General features: G+C 41.3%; 1 protein-coding gene across 7 annotated transcripts in view; it reads left to right on the top strand.

The window, feature by feature from the left end:
- CFLAR (CASP8 and FADD like apoptosis regulator) overlaps positions 1–16,158 on the top strand; it is a 70,417-nt gene that overhangs the window by 46,785 nt on the left and 7,474 nt on the right. For 5 of the 7 annotated variants that reach the window (XM_059928458.1, XM_059928461.1, XM_059928460.1 and 2 more), the window contains 2 exons: positions 2,836–3,346; positions 5,368–15,586. In XM_059928458.1, the coding sequence (XP_059784441.1) occupies positions 2,836–3,346; positions 5,368–5,506 (650 nt within the window). In that variant the 3' untranslated portion in view covers positions 5,507–15,586. Of the gene's footprint in view, positions 1–2,835; positions 3,347–5,367; positions 15,587–16,158 lie in introns of those variants that run through there. The other 2 variants (XM_059928463.1, XM_059928462.1) reach the window with 2 other exon arrangements.

The raw sequence follows: 16,158 nt of genomic DNA, 5'->3' as shown, positions 1-16,158 counted from the left end.
GCTTTGTATAATTTGTGGTGACCAGCTATCCAACGGAGCCATGAAACCTTCAAAACTGCTTCGCTACATGGAGACCAAGCACCCTGCATTAAAAGACAATCCTTTGGGGACTACCCTGGTGGTGCAGTGGCTAAGAATCCGCCTGCCAAGGCAGGGGACACGGGTTTGAGCCCTGGCCTGGGAAGATCCCACATGCCGTGGAGCAACTAAGCCCGTGTGCCACAACTACTGAGCCTACGCTCTAGAGCCCGCGAGCCACAACTACTGAGCCCGTGCACCTAGAGCCCCTGCTCTGTAACAAGAGAAGCCCGCACACCAAAATGAAGAGTAGCTGCCTCTCGCTGCAACTAGAGAAAGCCCGTGTGCAGCAACGAAGACCCAATGCAGCCAAAAATAAATAAATAAATAAATTTATAAAAATAAAGAACGACAAGCCTTTGGAGTTTTTCAAAAGAAAAAATCATGAACACGAAGAACAGAAACAATCATTGAAGGCTACCACTTCATCAAATGTGTCTGCACTGAGAGCATCATTCTTAGTGGCTTACTGCATTGCTAAAGCTAAGAAGTCCTTTACTATTGGTGAAGAGTTGATCCTGCCTGCTGCTAAGGACATGTGTCGTGAACTTTTAGGAGAGGCTGCAGTTCAAAAGGTGGCACGTGTTCCTCTTTTGGCTAGCACCATAACTAGACAAATTGATGAAATAGCAGAGGATATTGAGGCACAGTTGTTAGAGAGGATTAATGAGTCACCGTGGTACTCAATCCAGGTTGACGAGTCTACCGATGTTGACAAGGCAACAATGCTTGTTTTTGTGCAATATATTTTTCAGGAGGATGTGCATGAGTATATGTTATGTGCACTTTTGTTGCCAACCAACACCACAGCTGCAGAACTATTCAAGTCTTTGAATGATTACATATCAGGAAAACTGAATTGGTCATTTTGTGTTGGTATATGCACAGACGGAGAGGTTGCCATGACTGGACGGCTTTCTGGTTTCACTACGGGTCAAAGAGGTCGCTTCTGAATGTGAGTCTACTCACTGTGTCATCCCTAGCAAAATGCTGGCTAGCCGAAAAATGGCACCTGAACTTAACAATGTTTTGCAGGACATGGTTAAAATTATCAACGACGTTAAAGTACATGCCCTTAACTCACATCTGTTCGTGCCCCTCTGTGAGGAGATGGACACAGAGCACACGTCTTCTCTTATACACAGAAGTGAGATGGCTTTCTAAAGCTAGATCACTGGCCAGAGTTTTTGAGTTATGAGAGCCACGCCAGAGATTTCTTGTAGAAAAACAGTCACCACTGGCAGCACATTTCGGTGACACAGAATGGGTCGCAAAACTTGCTTACTCGTGTGACATATTCAACCTGCTCACCGAACTCAGTCTGTCACTTCAGGGGAGAACGACAGCTGTGTTCAAGTTGGCAGATAAAGTGACTGCATTCAAAGCCAAACTGGAATTATGGGGGTGACGAGTGAACATTGTGATTTTTGACATGTTTCAAACATTAGCAGAGATTTTGAAAGAGACTGAACTAGGGCCTTCTTTCTCCCAGCTGATGCATGATCACCTATCTCAGCTTTCAAAAGAGTTTGAGCATTACTTCCCAACCACAAAAGACCCCCAAACTGGGAAGGAATGGATCTGCAACCCATTTGTGAATAAGCTGGGTGAATCGACTTTGTCCGTGCTAGAAGAGGATCAATTGCTTGAGATCGCAAATGATGGTTGCCTTAAAATTATGTTTGAGACAACTTCAAATCTCCATACCTTCTGGATTAAAGTCAAGGCGGAATATCCTGAGATTGCCACAAAAGCACAGAAAAGCCTGCTTTCATTTCCAACATCCTGTCTTTGTGAAGCAGGGTTTTCTGCAGTGACAGCAACCAAAATGAGATTACGGAGTAGACTGGACATAAGCAACACACTTTGGGTGTCACTGTCTCCCATCACCCCCAGATGGGACCATCTAGTTGCAGGAAAACAAGCTCAGGGCTCCCACTGATTCCGCATTATGGTGAGTTGTAGAATTATTTCATTATATATTACAATGTAATAATAATAGAAATAAAGTACACAATAAATGTAAAGCGCTTGAATCGTCCCAAAACTTCACGCCACCCCACCCCCAGTCTGTGGATAAACTGTCTTCCACAAAACCGTTCCCTGGTGCCAAAAAGTTTGGGGACCGCTGCTGTAGGGCGTCTTGGCCAAGGGCCCCCCCTTGCTCAATCAAAGGCTACACTGGGAAGTAGGTCATAAGAGGAGCTGGGGAGTCTGGGAATGGTCCCAGCTTAGATCCAGGGACCTCCGGATCAGCTCACAGCAGGTGGAGGTGAGGGAACTCATGACCTGGGTCACCCTTTCTGCGACCATTGGATCTAGGTTTGGATCTGCATGCTGCAAATGCACCCATTCCTATGAACTTGTGAGTTATTGTAAGAAAGAGCCCTTTGAACAATCCCCAACTTTGTTTTGGTTGAAAGGAAAAAGTATTTTTCCTCTCTTGGTTCGTTTAGACTAGAGGTGGGCTCAGTCTGTGCCCGTGGCCAGATGCAGTGGTGACCTCAGGCAGGGGAAGTGGTATAACAGGGGACAGACCATAACTGGGAGCCTGGGACATGAAAGTCACATATTTCATGTTTTAGGCTGATTCTATCCCTCCTGTCCCGTTCTTAGGTCCTTTAAATCCTCAAACTATGACACAAAAGCAGAAACAGACAAGTAATGGAGATTAGACCATGTTTAGGATTGCTACCCAGTGTCTCTTGAGCTTTTCTTACTCCTGTGTTGTTTTTCATGTTTGTTTGTTTTTTCCAGACATTCTTCAGGAAACCTTCACTTCCCTGGGCTATGAAGTCAAGCGTTTCTTACATCTCACTGTGGAAAATATAATGCACATTCTTGGCCAAGTTGCGCACATGCCCCAACACCAAGACTACGACAGCTTCGTGTGTATCCTGGTGAGCCGAGGGGGCTCCCAGAGCGTGTTTGGCGTGGATCAGACTCACTCAGGGGTCCCTTTGGATCATATCAGAAGGATGTTCATGGCAGATGCATGCCCCTCTCTCTCAGGGAAGCCAAAGGTCTTTTTTATCCAGAACTATGTGACGTCAGAGGGCCAGCTAGAGGACAGCAGCTTCCTGGAGGTGGATAGGCCATCAGTGAAAAGTGCAGAATTCAAGGTCAGGCAGCCCGGGGCCTGCATGATTCACCGAGAAGCTGACTTCTTCTGGAGCCTATGCAAAGCGGACGTGTCCCTGCTGGAGCGGTCCTCCCCTTCACCCTCATTGTACCTGAAGTGCCTCTCCCAGAAACTGGGGAAAGAAAGGTGAGCCACCCAAGCTGTGGCGGATCCTGGACCCAGTTGTTTATTTTCTGCTACCAGGATGGAAGTGCCACTGTGCCATATTTGATGCCCTTTTCTTCAGGGGGAGGGATTTTTCATTCCTTGTTGGGGTTGCCTTGGGAGTACGATATAGACTCTGCACAGCTTATGAATGCTTTGTACTTCAGAAGGTCATATAGTAGTCAGCTTGTGGTTTGGATATTTTTCTTCAAAATTAAGAAATGTTTTGGTTTTGTTTTTTCTTATTACAAACGCAATACATACTCCTTACTGAACATAAACCATGAGATATAGATGCTGAAAGCAGAACATAACAAGCAGTTATAATCCTACTTATTAGAACTAATCTGTTAACCAAATCTTGGTGTGTTGCCTTCCAGATCTTTTTTGGATACCGATACAATCATATATAAAGATGTTTTTTAAGCCAAAATGAAATCATAATCTACTGTTACTTTATAACCTGCTTTTAGTTTGTGCAACAGTATATTTTTACATGTCAGGAATCACATTTTTATGGCATCATTTTATTTTATTTATTTGTTTAAAAATTTATTTGATTATTTATTTATTTTTGGCTGAGTTGGGTCTTCGTTGCCGCGTGCAGGCTTTTTCTCTATTGCAGCGAGCAGGGGCTACTCATTGTGCAGGTTTCTCTTGTTGTGGAGTACCGACTCTAGGCATGCAGGCTTCAGTAGTTGTGGCACGCGGGCTCAGTAGCTGTGGCTCGCGGGCTCTAGAGCGCAGGCGCAGTAGCTGTGGTGCACGAGCTTTGTTGCTCCACGGCATGTGGGATCGTCCCGGACCAGGGCTCGAACCCATGTGCCCTGCATTGGCAGGCAGATTCTTAACCACTGCGCCACCAGGGAAGTCCCTATAGTATCATTTTAATGTCTGCAGAGCAGTCCCTAATATGGCTATAGCATAATTTACTTGGCAAGTCTTTAGTTGTTGGGCAATGTTTTGCTTTCACAAAAAAGAAAGTGTTCAACATCTTTGTAGCTCAGTATTTGTGCTTATTCTTAATTGTTTTCTTGAAGTGAAAATTCCCAGAAGTGGAATTACGCTGTTGAATGACAAGCATTTTTAAAGCCTCTGATGCATCTCGTCAGATTGTCCTCTAGGACAGTTAGACCAGCTTTTTGTTTTTTGACCACACCACGCAGCTTGCAGGACTTTAGTTCCCGGACCAAGGATTGAGCCTGGGCCCCTGGGAGTGAGAGCGCCGAGTCCTAACCACTGGACCCCAGGGAATTCCCGTAGATCAACTTTTATGAGAGAGTCTGCATCCCTGAATTCTCACTGATACCGTGTGCTCGTTTATTTCCCCAAGTCTTGACAGGTTGATAGCTGAAAAATGGTACCTGGCTATACAGGTCTGCAAGTCTTTGTAACTTAGACATTTTTGATGTTTATTGGCAAGGATACTTTTCTAAGGGAAACGTTGGTGACCTGGTGTCCATTTAGGATGAGGGAAGCCTCACTGTACCTCAAATGTAAGATTAGCAGTCCCTTTTCTGTTGCCCCCTAATCACAATTTAGAATTTCTCTGAGTCACCTGTGAAAGGCATCTGTTGTAGCTTGGGGACCCCAGGAATAAATCTCAGGGCCTGGGACCCCTAGCCTCCTCAGGGATGGCACAGCAGTAAAGGGAGGGCTAGAGCAGGGGCAACTCAGCCTTCCAAGGTAGATACGCCACGGGCCAACGGTATTATTGGCCTTTTACATCCATCCTGCATTTGCATAGATGATCCAGATGGGTTATCATCTGGTTGGTGTGTACCCAGACTAAAACTCAGTTGCCCCTGTGGGTGGGGACTGTGGTCATTGGGTCAGAGTGCTGCAAACCTGTTTGGATCACTTGCTAAGCAGCTTGTAGAATATTTAGAAAGGAACAATTTTAAAGCACTTTCATATCTGTTGGCTGATTTCACCCTAATGCTAATCTGTCTCCTCGTTGATATTTGCATGGGATTAATTTTTGCCTTTCTCATTCCCTCCAGAAAACACTCACTCCTGGAGCTCCACATTGAACTCAACAGCAAGGTGTATGATTGGAACAGCAGAGTGTCTGCTAAGGAGAGGTACTGTGTCTGGCTGCAGCACACTCTGAGAAAGAAACTCATCCTCTCTTGCAAATGAAAAGCCAAAGGCTCCTCTTAGCTTTGCAGTCTCCATCGCTAGCCAGAAAGACAAACATTTATTTCTCACAGTTCTAGAGACTGGGAAGTCCAAGATCAAGGTGCTTGTAGATCAGGTGTCTGGTGAGAACCCGCCTCCAGGTTGGCAGATGACCCTCTTGTTGTATCTTCACATGGCAAAGAGAACAGAGAGAAAGCAGGCTGTCTTGTGTCTCTTCTTATAAGGGCACTGATCTTATTCATAAGGGCTGCCCTGTCATGACCTAATCTAGGACTCACATGGCATTCTACAGTAATCAGTATACCTTTCCTCCTTGGATTTGAAAGCATGACCTAAAAGAATATTATTGTTTAAAATATTATTTAAAGGGACTTCCCTGGTGGACCAGTGGTTAAGACTCCGTGCTTCCACTGCAGGGGGAATGAGTTCAATCCCTGACTGGGGAACAAAGATCCCACATGCTGAGGCACGGCCAAAAAAAATCACTTGAAGTTAAGAAAAAACTTATTTATATATTTTTAAGTTGGTTTTAAGTGGTATGTTTCTGTGTGGGTATGTTTATATGTGTTTTGACATGATCACTCAACAAAGGCTGAAAAGTATGAAAGGAACAGTTTTCAGACACTTCATACACTTATTTCTACTTTAAAGGTAATTTTCTATCCTTGTATTAATGAATGTGGGACTCCTGAGGGTGTCTTTGAATTTCACATTGCTCGGGGCACCAGCAGGAACAATGCATGTCCTTGGACTCATGAACCAGAACCCTGTGTTAATTATTACAGAGGGAAACTGAGAGGGATCTTAATGACCTGGCAGCTTTTGCATCCTCCTCTGTCCCATCCTGACCGGGTGACAAGCATTTTCCATATTCTTGTCCATATGAATATGGACAAGCATTTTCCATATTCATACAACCACAAGCATAGTATTTATTTATATTACTTTTTAGTTTTATATATTTTTATATATTATTAAGATAACTTATATTTGCATTAAATATAAAAATAAGAGGGGCCTTGAAGTCATTATGCTAAGTGAAATAAAAGACAAATACCAAGCATTATATGCTCTCATTTATATGTGGAATCTACAAAACAAAAACATAAACAAAACAAGCCAAACTCATAGAAAAAGAGATCAGGCAGTGGTTACCGGAGGTGGGGGAAGGGAGTAATTGGAGGAAGGTGGTCAAAAGGCACAAACTTCCAAAAAAAAGAAAAAAAAAAAAAGACTGCTCTAAGCACGGGTAAGCACCTGCAGTGCATTGTCCAATGTTAGGCTGAAATATCAGATTCTTGATGTAGGCCCTGATTTCTCCCACACCTAAGCTATGTTTCACAAAAACTGAACATGATGAATATGAGATTTTTAGTTAGAGAGGGTTTAGGAGCAGCTACAGTCTGTAATCCCATGAGCTATAACTTAGGAGATTGATAGAGAATATGGTAGAGGTAAACCAGAGATGGAAGAAAGGTTTTAGAAATGGAATGAGAGAGAACAAAAGACAGTCAGCTATGTGATATACAATAATAAGACCTACAAGACGGGTGTGATGGATGGAATGCAAGCAGGTTTAGTGTATAAGTGTGACTGACAGTGAAGAATTAAATTTTAGGATATAGCATATTGTGACATTAGGTTTTCAATAAATAATATAATGACACCTGACAGCTATAATCTCTCGAAAATTCACATCAATGATGTTCATTCCAATAATTAAAAATAAATTAAAAATTTACAAAAAGAAAAGGGGACAAACTTCCAGTTGTAAGATAAATAAGTACTAGGGGTATAATGTACAACATCATGACTAGAGGTAACACTGCCGTGTGATACATAGGGAATTTGTTAAGAGAGTAAGTCCTAAGCGTTCTCATTACAAGGAGAAAAATTTTTTTCCTTTTTTCTTTTCTTTTTAGCGTATGCATATGAGACAGTGAATGTTAGCTGACCCTATTGTGGTAATCATTTCACAATATATGTAATCATCACCTTGTATACCTTAAACTCATGCAGTGATGTATATCAATTATTTCTCAGTAAAATGGGGAGAAAAAGATTTGAAAAACACAATCATATCATTCAAAATGTTTTAGATGCAAGTAACAGAAGACCTAACTTAAAAAGTTTTTAAAAAATTTGTTTACTCTTATTAAGCAACAGCTTCAGAGGTAGGGGGGTAGTTGCTAGCTTGGCTAATTCATTGGCTCAACAATCTCCTCAAGGGTTTGATGCTTTCCACCTTTCCTCTCTGTAATCTCAGGGTTTGGGCTTTTATTTTCAAATTTGTCATCTAAAAGTCACAAGAGGGCCACAGGTCCAAGTATCATACCCAAACACAGAAGAGAAAACATCTCTTCCTTGTGTGGCTTCTTAAGATCAAAGGAAAATTTTCCCAGAAGCTCTCCTCCCCAAGAGTTCCCTTCCCTCACTTCTCATTGGCTAGAATCACATGATATGTTCTTCCTTAAACCAACCATTGGCAGAGGGAATGGGATTACCATGGTTGGTTTATACCAGCCCAGACTCAGTCCCCTGGGACTGGGGTTCAGTGGCTTCAGCTCCCTTGGGCACATGGTCTCCAAAAGCTGGGGTTCTTTTAGGGAAAAATGGGGCATGGAGCTTCCCTGGGGAGTAGATAACCATAATGTATGCCAAAAAGAATGAGAACATCCATTTTATGATTGAAGAAACTGAGGCACACAGCTTTTAAGTGAGCTGTTCCCAAATCTCAGAGAAAATCATTGGTAGCGCCGGATCGAGAATGTTAACGACCAGCCTTACGATCTTGTGTCCTTCAGAAATTAGAACAAACTTTGGAAGATGTGTAGCATGCATTCCAGGGAAGGCGTCATACTCCTCTCTTAGCTGTTTGTGAGAGTCATTACCCTACCTTCCCAGCCCCACCCTTTTCCCCCGCAGAGAGGCAGTATGGCCCCATAGCTTTCCGTATCCCATCTGATGGACACGGTGAAAATACAGAGCCTGTTAAATCCCCATCTATTCTTTCCTTCCCTTTTAAAAAGCAATTATTTATTGGGACTTCCCTGGCGGTCCAGTAGTTAAGACTCCGCGCTTCCACCACAGGGGGTTCAGGTTCAATCTCTGGTCCCTGGTCAGAGAACTAAGATCCCACATGCGGCCAAAAAAAAAAAAAAAAAAACAGACAAAAACAAAAAATATATATTTATTAAATTATACTGTGCTGTCTGTTTACTTTTGTCACTTTTCTGTCTTTAGATTACATTATTTTTATTAATACCATTCATCAGTCAACCCGCAGGTGCCAAGGAAAAAGAGTGCTAAGGGTTTGCTTGTGTGTTTTGCTCACTGGCAAGGGGTATGGGGTGGAGTAAAGAGGGACTTTGATTCCAGGAGCAGGCCAACAAGATGGGAGGAATAAAGCCTTGCCTTCCCTTGCCTACTTCGCAGAATTGTTCTGAGGATGAAATGAGAGAGCGTTTATGATCATACCCAATGAGAGAGTTTTTATGACTGCATTGGTGATGCCACACGAACATAGCTGTTATTATTACAGCACACTGTGGAGGAGTTATTTTGAAAAGGTTGAATCAAACCTTGAAAATTGGTAGGATTTTGGCAGGTTGAGGTGGAGAAGAGAATACATTGCAGGAGAAGAAACAAAGCAAACGAAGGGTCAGATAAGGGAAATGTAAGGCATGTTTCAGAAACCATGAGTGTAACTTTTAGCTGGAGCAGAGAGAATGTGAGCAATGGTGAGTGGTAAGCCAGGAGGTGCCTGTTGTTTGGCATGTGAAGAGCTGTAAAAACCCCCATCTCTGTCTTTTAGTCAGCTCTCATGTAAGTTATTTTGTGACTTATTTTTCTCACTTTAATAGTGGGGTCTACAACTACTTCTTTGACACTTTTGTGTATATGAGCAATTTGATTACTAAATGCCTTATTCTTTTTCATTGAGTATAGTTTTTAAATGAAATATTTAAGGCATGCTAAAGGAGAATTATATTAGGTAACAATATAATGAATACATACCCACAACCCAGCTTAAATGAAATGTTCTAAAATCTATATGAAGACTCTGAAGATACTGCTTTAAGTAATAGCCCTAAATATAAAAGAGATAAATGTATTAAAATATTTAAAACTTTATAATAGCCACCAACTGAAAATTCGTCAAGTGTTTAGTAACAGGAGCATGGTTATGATAAAATGTCCACTGGTTGGAATTTTATGTAACCGCTAAACTTATATATACAAATAATAAAGGCTTACAAAAGCTGTTCTTAGCTCATTACATGAATTATCTCATTTAATCCTCAAAACAGCTCTTTGAGGTAGGTATTATTGTCCTCATTATTATTTCTTCCCATTTTATAGATGAGGAAAGTGAGCAAAGGGATGCTAAGTAGCTTGTCCTTGGTCAGCCCAGCCTAGGATATAAACTCAAGCCATAAACAGAGCCTTTATTTTTATAGCTAAGTACGTTTAAAGCAAAACAGGACTTCCCTGGAGCTCCATTGGTTAAGGCTGTGCGCTTACAATGCAGGGGACATGGGTTCGATCCCTGGTTGGCGAAGATCCCACATGCTGTGTGGTGTGGCCAAAAAAAAAAAAGCAAAAACTAACAAAAAATATCTCTCACAGGAAAACAAAAGGCCGGCAAGAAATATTCCAAAAGTGGTGTATGAATGACAGAACGATGGCTGGTATCTTTTCTTTCTGTTTTCCAAATCCTCTTTTCTATCTCTGTATATTTAAGCATACTGGTTTCTAAAGTAAAGTCTAGGTAATTCCTCCAACTTTAAAAAAAAAAGTTTATTTATTTATTTATGTATGTATGTATTTGGCTGTGCCAGGTCTTAGTTGCAGCAATGAGGGATTTTTAGTTGTGGCATGCATGCAGGATCTAGTTCCCTGACCAGGGATCAAACCCAGGTCCCCTGCATTGGGAGTGCAGAGTCTTAACCACGGGACCACCAGGGAAGTCCCTCTGTCAACTTTTGAGTAGCTGGTTCTTTGATGCTAAAGAGACTACTCTTCCCTATAGCTCTGCCTTCACTTCTCTGTCTCACCTCTAGCCCTTCTTTTCAGTAGCAGGACCCCTGGTCTCAGGGCTGCTTTTTTGGGCCACTGGTTAGGAGGACTGTCTCGTCAACCCCAGTTCCATTCCAGTCCCCAACACCTTCCATCCTCTTCCATGAATAGGCCATGGTAGGGGTCACTTGACAGCTTCTTCTGTCTGCAGTGTTTGAAATGGGAATCTCTTCTGCCATATTCTAGGATCAAGTTTTCAGGATTAAGCATGTTACTTATGCCACCAAGAGGTCACAATTTGAGGTCAGCCTTGTCAATTTGTCTGTGTGGCAGACCCTGCTCACTGTCCCAAATATCCATTCTCTTCTTCCCTAGTAATAGAAGTCTTAATTTGAAACTGGGCACAAAGCCTCACAGAATACAGGTCTAGTTGTCCAAGCCTCAACTTGTAGCAAGATGTGGTCATGTGTCTAGTCCTGGAAAATAATATGTAAGCAGTGGTATTGTTTGGCAGTTGCTGAGAATTTTTCTTAAAAGCCAGCTGTTTTTTGCCTTTCGCCCCTTTGTCCCTTTCTCTGTCTTAGTGACTAGACTGCATATGTGATGGCTGGAGCTCTAGCTGCCATCTTGAATTGTGAGGACAAGAGCCACACTGTAGGGATGACCGAGTGGTGAACAGGAAGGAGCCTTGTTGGGTGAAGACATTAAGGAGCAGAGTCACCATACCAGACCTAGATTACCTACCTCTGGACATTTATGTGAGAGGAAAAAATGTGGGGTTTATATTACTTTTAACCTAACCTAGTCTGACTGGTACATTGTTATTTGATTAAAGTGTTTTTTTTTATGTTTATGCATGTTATAAGTTTAAAATAAATATTTGCCTAGGCAATCATTTTAATTTTTTAATTATTGTTTAAAAATGTATGTATGTATTGTTAAAATATGTAATGTTAACACCTGAGCTGACCTAAGTTTTTAATATGTATGATGCTCTCATTTATTTCCTTTTATATTTTTGTGGTTTCTGTTGGAGAGATGGAGATGCCTTATTAAGACATTAGTAGGATTTGGACACTGTCCTCATAAGAGATATAATCCACAAGGAAAAATTCTGACTGAATCATCAGTATAGACCAGCTTTTGGACCTGGTTTACAGTGAATAAGAGCTTGAAAGATCCATACACAAAACTGAATGTAAAGAAGAAACAGTAGGACTTCCCTGGTGGCGCAGTGGTTAAGAATCCACCTGCCAATGCAGGGGACACGGGTTCGATCTCTGGTCCGGGAAGATCCCACATGCCACGGAGCAACTGAACCTGTGAGCCACAACTACTGAGCCTGCGCTCTAGAGCTTGCGAGCCACAACTACTGAGCCCACATGCCACAACTACTGAAGCCTGTGCACCTAGAGACTGTGCTCCACAACAGGAGAAGCCACTGCAATGAGAAGCCCATGCACTGCAACTAGAGAAAGCCTGCGCACAGCAACGAAGACCCAACACAGCCAAAACTAAATAAATAAATAAATATTTTTAAAAACCAACAACAACAAAAAAAGAAGAAACAGTAACTCTGCACATGTGTTTAGGATCGCCACAGATAATGACTCCAAAGGACTCACTACTTGTAAATCCACAATTTCTTGTTTCCCAGCCAGACCCTTCCTTGCCTACAGTAGCCCCAGAGATGGAAATGTAGGACTCAGTCAAGGCCATTAAACATAATGACTGATTTTTCAAGAACCTGCCCTCTCTATTCCAAGAAACACTTCCTCTGCTTCTCCTTCTTGTGCCATACCAAAGCTGCAAGTCCCATGGGTCCAGGCTTTTCCACTTTGGCTCTATCACACACTTAATAAGCAAACATTCAAGAAATACAAATTCTTTTCAATAAATCCCTCTGCAATATCGCCTGGTATACACTAAGTACCACAGATTAATCCAACTCCCCACGAGGGTCACCTAAAAGGTAGATTACAGGTGAACAAGTACTCGTATATACATGCTCATAGCCGTAGGCACAGCAGACAAAAAGTGGAAACAACTCAAATGTCCATCAGCAGATGAATGGATAAACCAAATGTGGTATATCTGTACAATGGAAAGTGATTTATCTATAAGAAGGAATTAAGTACTGATATAGGCTACAATGCAGATGAACCTTGAAAACACTATGCTAAGTGAAAGAAGTCAGACACAAAAGGTCACATATTGTATGATGCTATTTATATGAAATATCCAGAATAGGTAAATCCATAGAGACAAATAGCAGATTGGTGGTTGCCAGGGACTGGGGTGAGAGGGGATTGGGGAGAGACTGCTTAAGGGGGACAAGGTCTCCTTTGAGGTTCTTGAAATGTTTTGGAACTAGATAGAGGTAATGGTTGCACAACATTGTAAATGTACTAAAAGCCACTGAATTGTACACTTTAAAATAGTACATTTTATGTGGATTTCACCTCAGTTTTTTTAAAAAAAGGGAAAAAAGAGAAGATTAAGATCATTTATTAATTGTTCCACAAACATTTCTCCCCAACCTTTTTTCTTTTTAATAAACATTATTTTTAAGAGTAACTTTAGGTTTGCAGAAAATTTGTGCAGAAAGTACAGAGTTTCCATATACTCCCCCATGCCCCACAATTCTCCTCCTATTAACACCTTGCATTAGTGTGGTACATTTTTACAATTGATGAACAATATTGATACATTAGTATTAAACGAAAGTCTACTAGGGTTTACATTAGGGTTCATTCTGTGTTGTATAGTTCCTGGTTTTGACAACTGCATAATGTCATGTATGCCCCGTTACTGTATCATACAGAATAGTGCCCTAAAATGCTTTGTGCTCCTCATATTCATCCTTCTCTCTCCCTAAGCCCCTAGCAACTGCAGATCTTTTTATTTTCTCTATAGTTTTGCCTTTTCCAGAATGCCATACAGTATATAGCCTTTTCAGACTGACTTCTTTCATTTAGTCATATGTGTTTAAAATTCCTCCATGTCGGGTTTCCCTGGTGGCACAGTGGTTAAGAATCCGCCTGCCAATGCAGGGGACACGGGTTCGAAAAGGGACACTGGTCCGGAAAGATCTCACATGCCGTGGAGCAACCAAGCCCGTGCGCCACAACTACTGAGCCTGCACTCTAGAGCCCGTGAGCCACAACTACTGAAGCCCGCGCACCTAGAGCCTGTGCTCTGCAGCAAGAGAAGCCACTGCAACGAAGAGTAGCCCCCGCTCACCGCAACTAGAGGAAGTCTGTGGGCAGCAATGGAGACCCAATACAGCCAAAAATAAATAAATAAAATAAATTAGTTAAAAAAAAATTCCTCCATGTCTTTTCATAGCTTGATAACTCATTTCTTTTTATTGCTGAATAATACTTCATTATATAGATATACCAGAGATTGTTCATTCACCTACTGAAGGACATCTTGGTGGTTTCCAAGTTTTGGCATTATGAATAAAGCTGTTATAAATACATTTGTGTGCTGACTTTTGTGTAGATATGTGTTCAACTCATTTGAGTGAATACCTAGGAGAGCAATTTCTATATTGTATAGTAAGCCTATGTTTAACTTTGGAAAAAACTAAAAGACTGTATTCCTAAGTGGCTGTACCATTTTGTGGAGTTCCTTTGCTCCACATCCTTGCCAACATTTGGTGGTGTTAGTGGTTTGTATTTCAGCTATTTTAGTAGCTATGTAGTGATATCATATATTTTTTAAATTGAAGTATAGTTGATTTACAATGTTGTGTTCATATTGTTGTTTTAATTTGCAATTATTTAATGACATGATGATGAGCAACTTTTATATCTTTATTTGCCATCCATACATCTTCTTCTGACCAGGGACTGAACCCGGGCCCTTGGCAGTGAAAGCACGGAGTCCTAACCACTGGACCACCAGGGAATTCCCCGTATATCTTCTTTGTTGAGATATATGTTCAAATCTGTTGCTCATTTTCTTTTTTAAAAAATTATTTATTTATTTATTTATGGCTGTGTTGGGTCTTCGTTTCTGTGCGAGGGCTTTCTCTAGTGGTGGCAAGCGGGGGCCACTCTTCATCGCGGTGCGCGGGCCTCTCACTATCACGGCCTCTCTTGTTGCGGAGCACAGGCTCCAGACGCGCAGGCTCAGTAGTTGTGGCTCACGGGCCTAGTTGCTCCGCGGCATGTGGGATCTTCCCAGACCAGGGCTCGAACCGGTGTCCCCTAGCATTGGCAGGCGGATTCTCAACCACTGCGCCACCAGGGAAGCCCTGTTGCTCATTTTTAAATCGAGTCGTTTTCTTACTGTTGCGTTTTAAGAGTTCTTTGTATCTTTTGGATACAAGTCTTTTATCAGATGTATGTTTTACAAATATTTTCTCCCAGTCTGTGGTTTGTCTTCATTTTCTTAATAGTGTCTTTCACAGAGAGAAGTTTTAAATTTTATTGAAATCCAGCTTACCAAATATTCTTTCATTGATTGTGCTTTTGGTGTTGTATATAAGAAATCACCAAACCTAAGGTCACCTCGGTTTTCTCCTATGTTACCTTCTAGAAGTTGTAGAGTTCTGCATTCTACATTTAAGTCTATGATCCAATTTGAGTTACTTTTTGTGAAAGGTGTAAGACCTGTATATTAATTTTTTTGCATGTCCAGTTGTTCCAGTACCATTTGTTGAAAACACTTTTCTCCATTGAGTTACCTTTGTTCCTTTGTCAAAGATTGGTTGATTATATTTGTATGGGTCTGTTTCTGGGCTGTCTATTGTGTTCCATTGATCTATTTGTCTATTGTTTCACTAATATGACTACTGTAGCTCTATATTAAGTCTTGATGTGCCCAATGTTGGTGGAAAGTCAGGGATTTTTGTTTTTAACTTTTTATTTTATATTGGAGTATAGCTGATTAACAATGCTGTGATAGTTTCAGGTGCACAGCAAAGCAACTTAGCCATATGGAAAGTCAGTGATTTTGAATAAACACATCTGTATTCTTTGTTTCATTTTATACAGAGCACATATTATTGTAACTTTAAAACATAAAATAAAATTTACTTATTGTTAAAAATGTTCATTCTCTTTTAATATATATAAACACAATATATTCATTTTAAACATAAATGGCATAATATTTTAACACTGTTCTCTCTCTTTTCATTTATGTGGTCATGCCTATACCTATATGTCTCTGTATGATAGTTAAGTCATTCCCAGTTTTTCACTATTTGAATGATGATACAAGAAACATCTTTTCTTCCTTATTTGGTAAGGACTTCCTGCCCCAGACCTCCGATTCTTAGTCCCTCACCTCGGATTCTTAGTCCCTCTGTTGGCATAGGTCAGTCCTCTTCCAAGACTGAGCATTATTTCAAGTCTCTTGTATCTTTAATCTCTTCCTCTCTCTTTGATCCCTCAGTCTGAAAACAAGCTCTGCTTCCCCCTTCAAATAAAGTCCCTCTCTTTCAAGCCACTGTCTTATGTGAATTTTAGGCTAGTCTACACCCTCTCCATTTCACCTTTCCCATATACTCCATACTTCCCTGCCATCTGGATTTCACCTTAATCATTTTACCAAATCTACAAGATCCACGGGTCACATTAACCATAGTTACCAAACCAGTGGTCCTTGGACCCTGGCGT

Source organism: Balaenoptera ricei, chromosome 7 (assembly GCF_028023285.1).
Source record: "Balaenoptera ricei isolate mBalRic1 chromosome 7, mBalRic1.hap2, whole genome shotgun sequence".
NCBI classification, from domain to species: Eukaryota; Metazoa; Chordata; class Mammalia; order Artiodactyla; family Balaenopteridae; genus Balaenoptera; species Balaenoptera ricei.
Note: the sequence above shows the minus strand (reverse complement) of the source record. Positions and strands in the feature narration are given on the sequence as shown.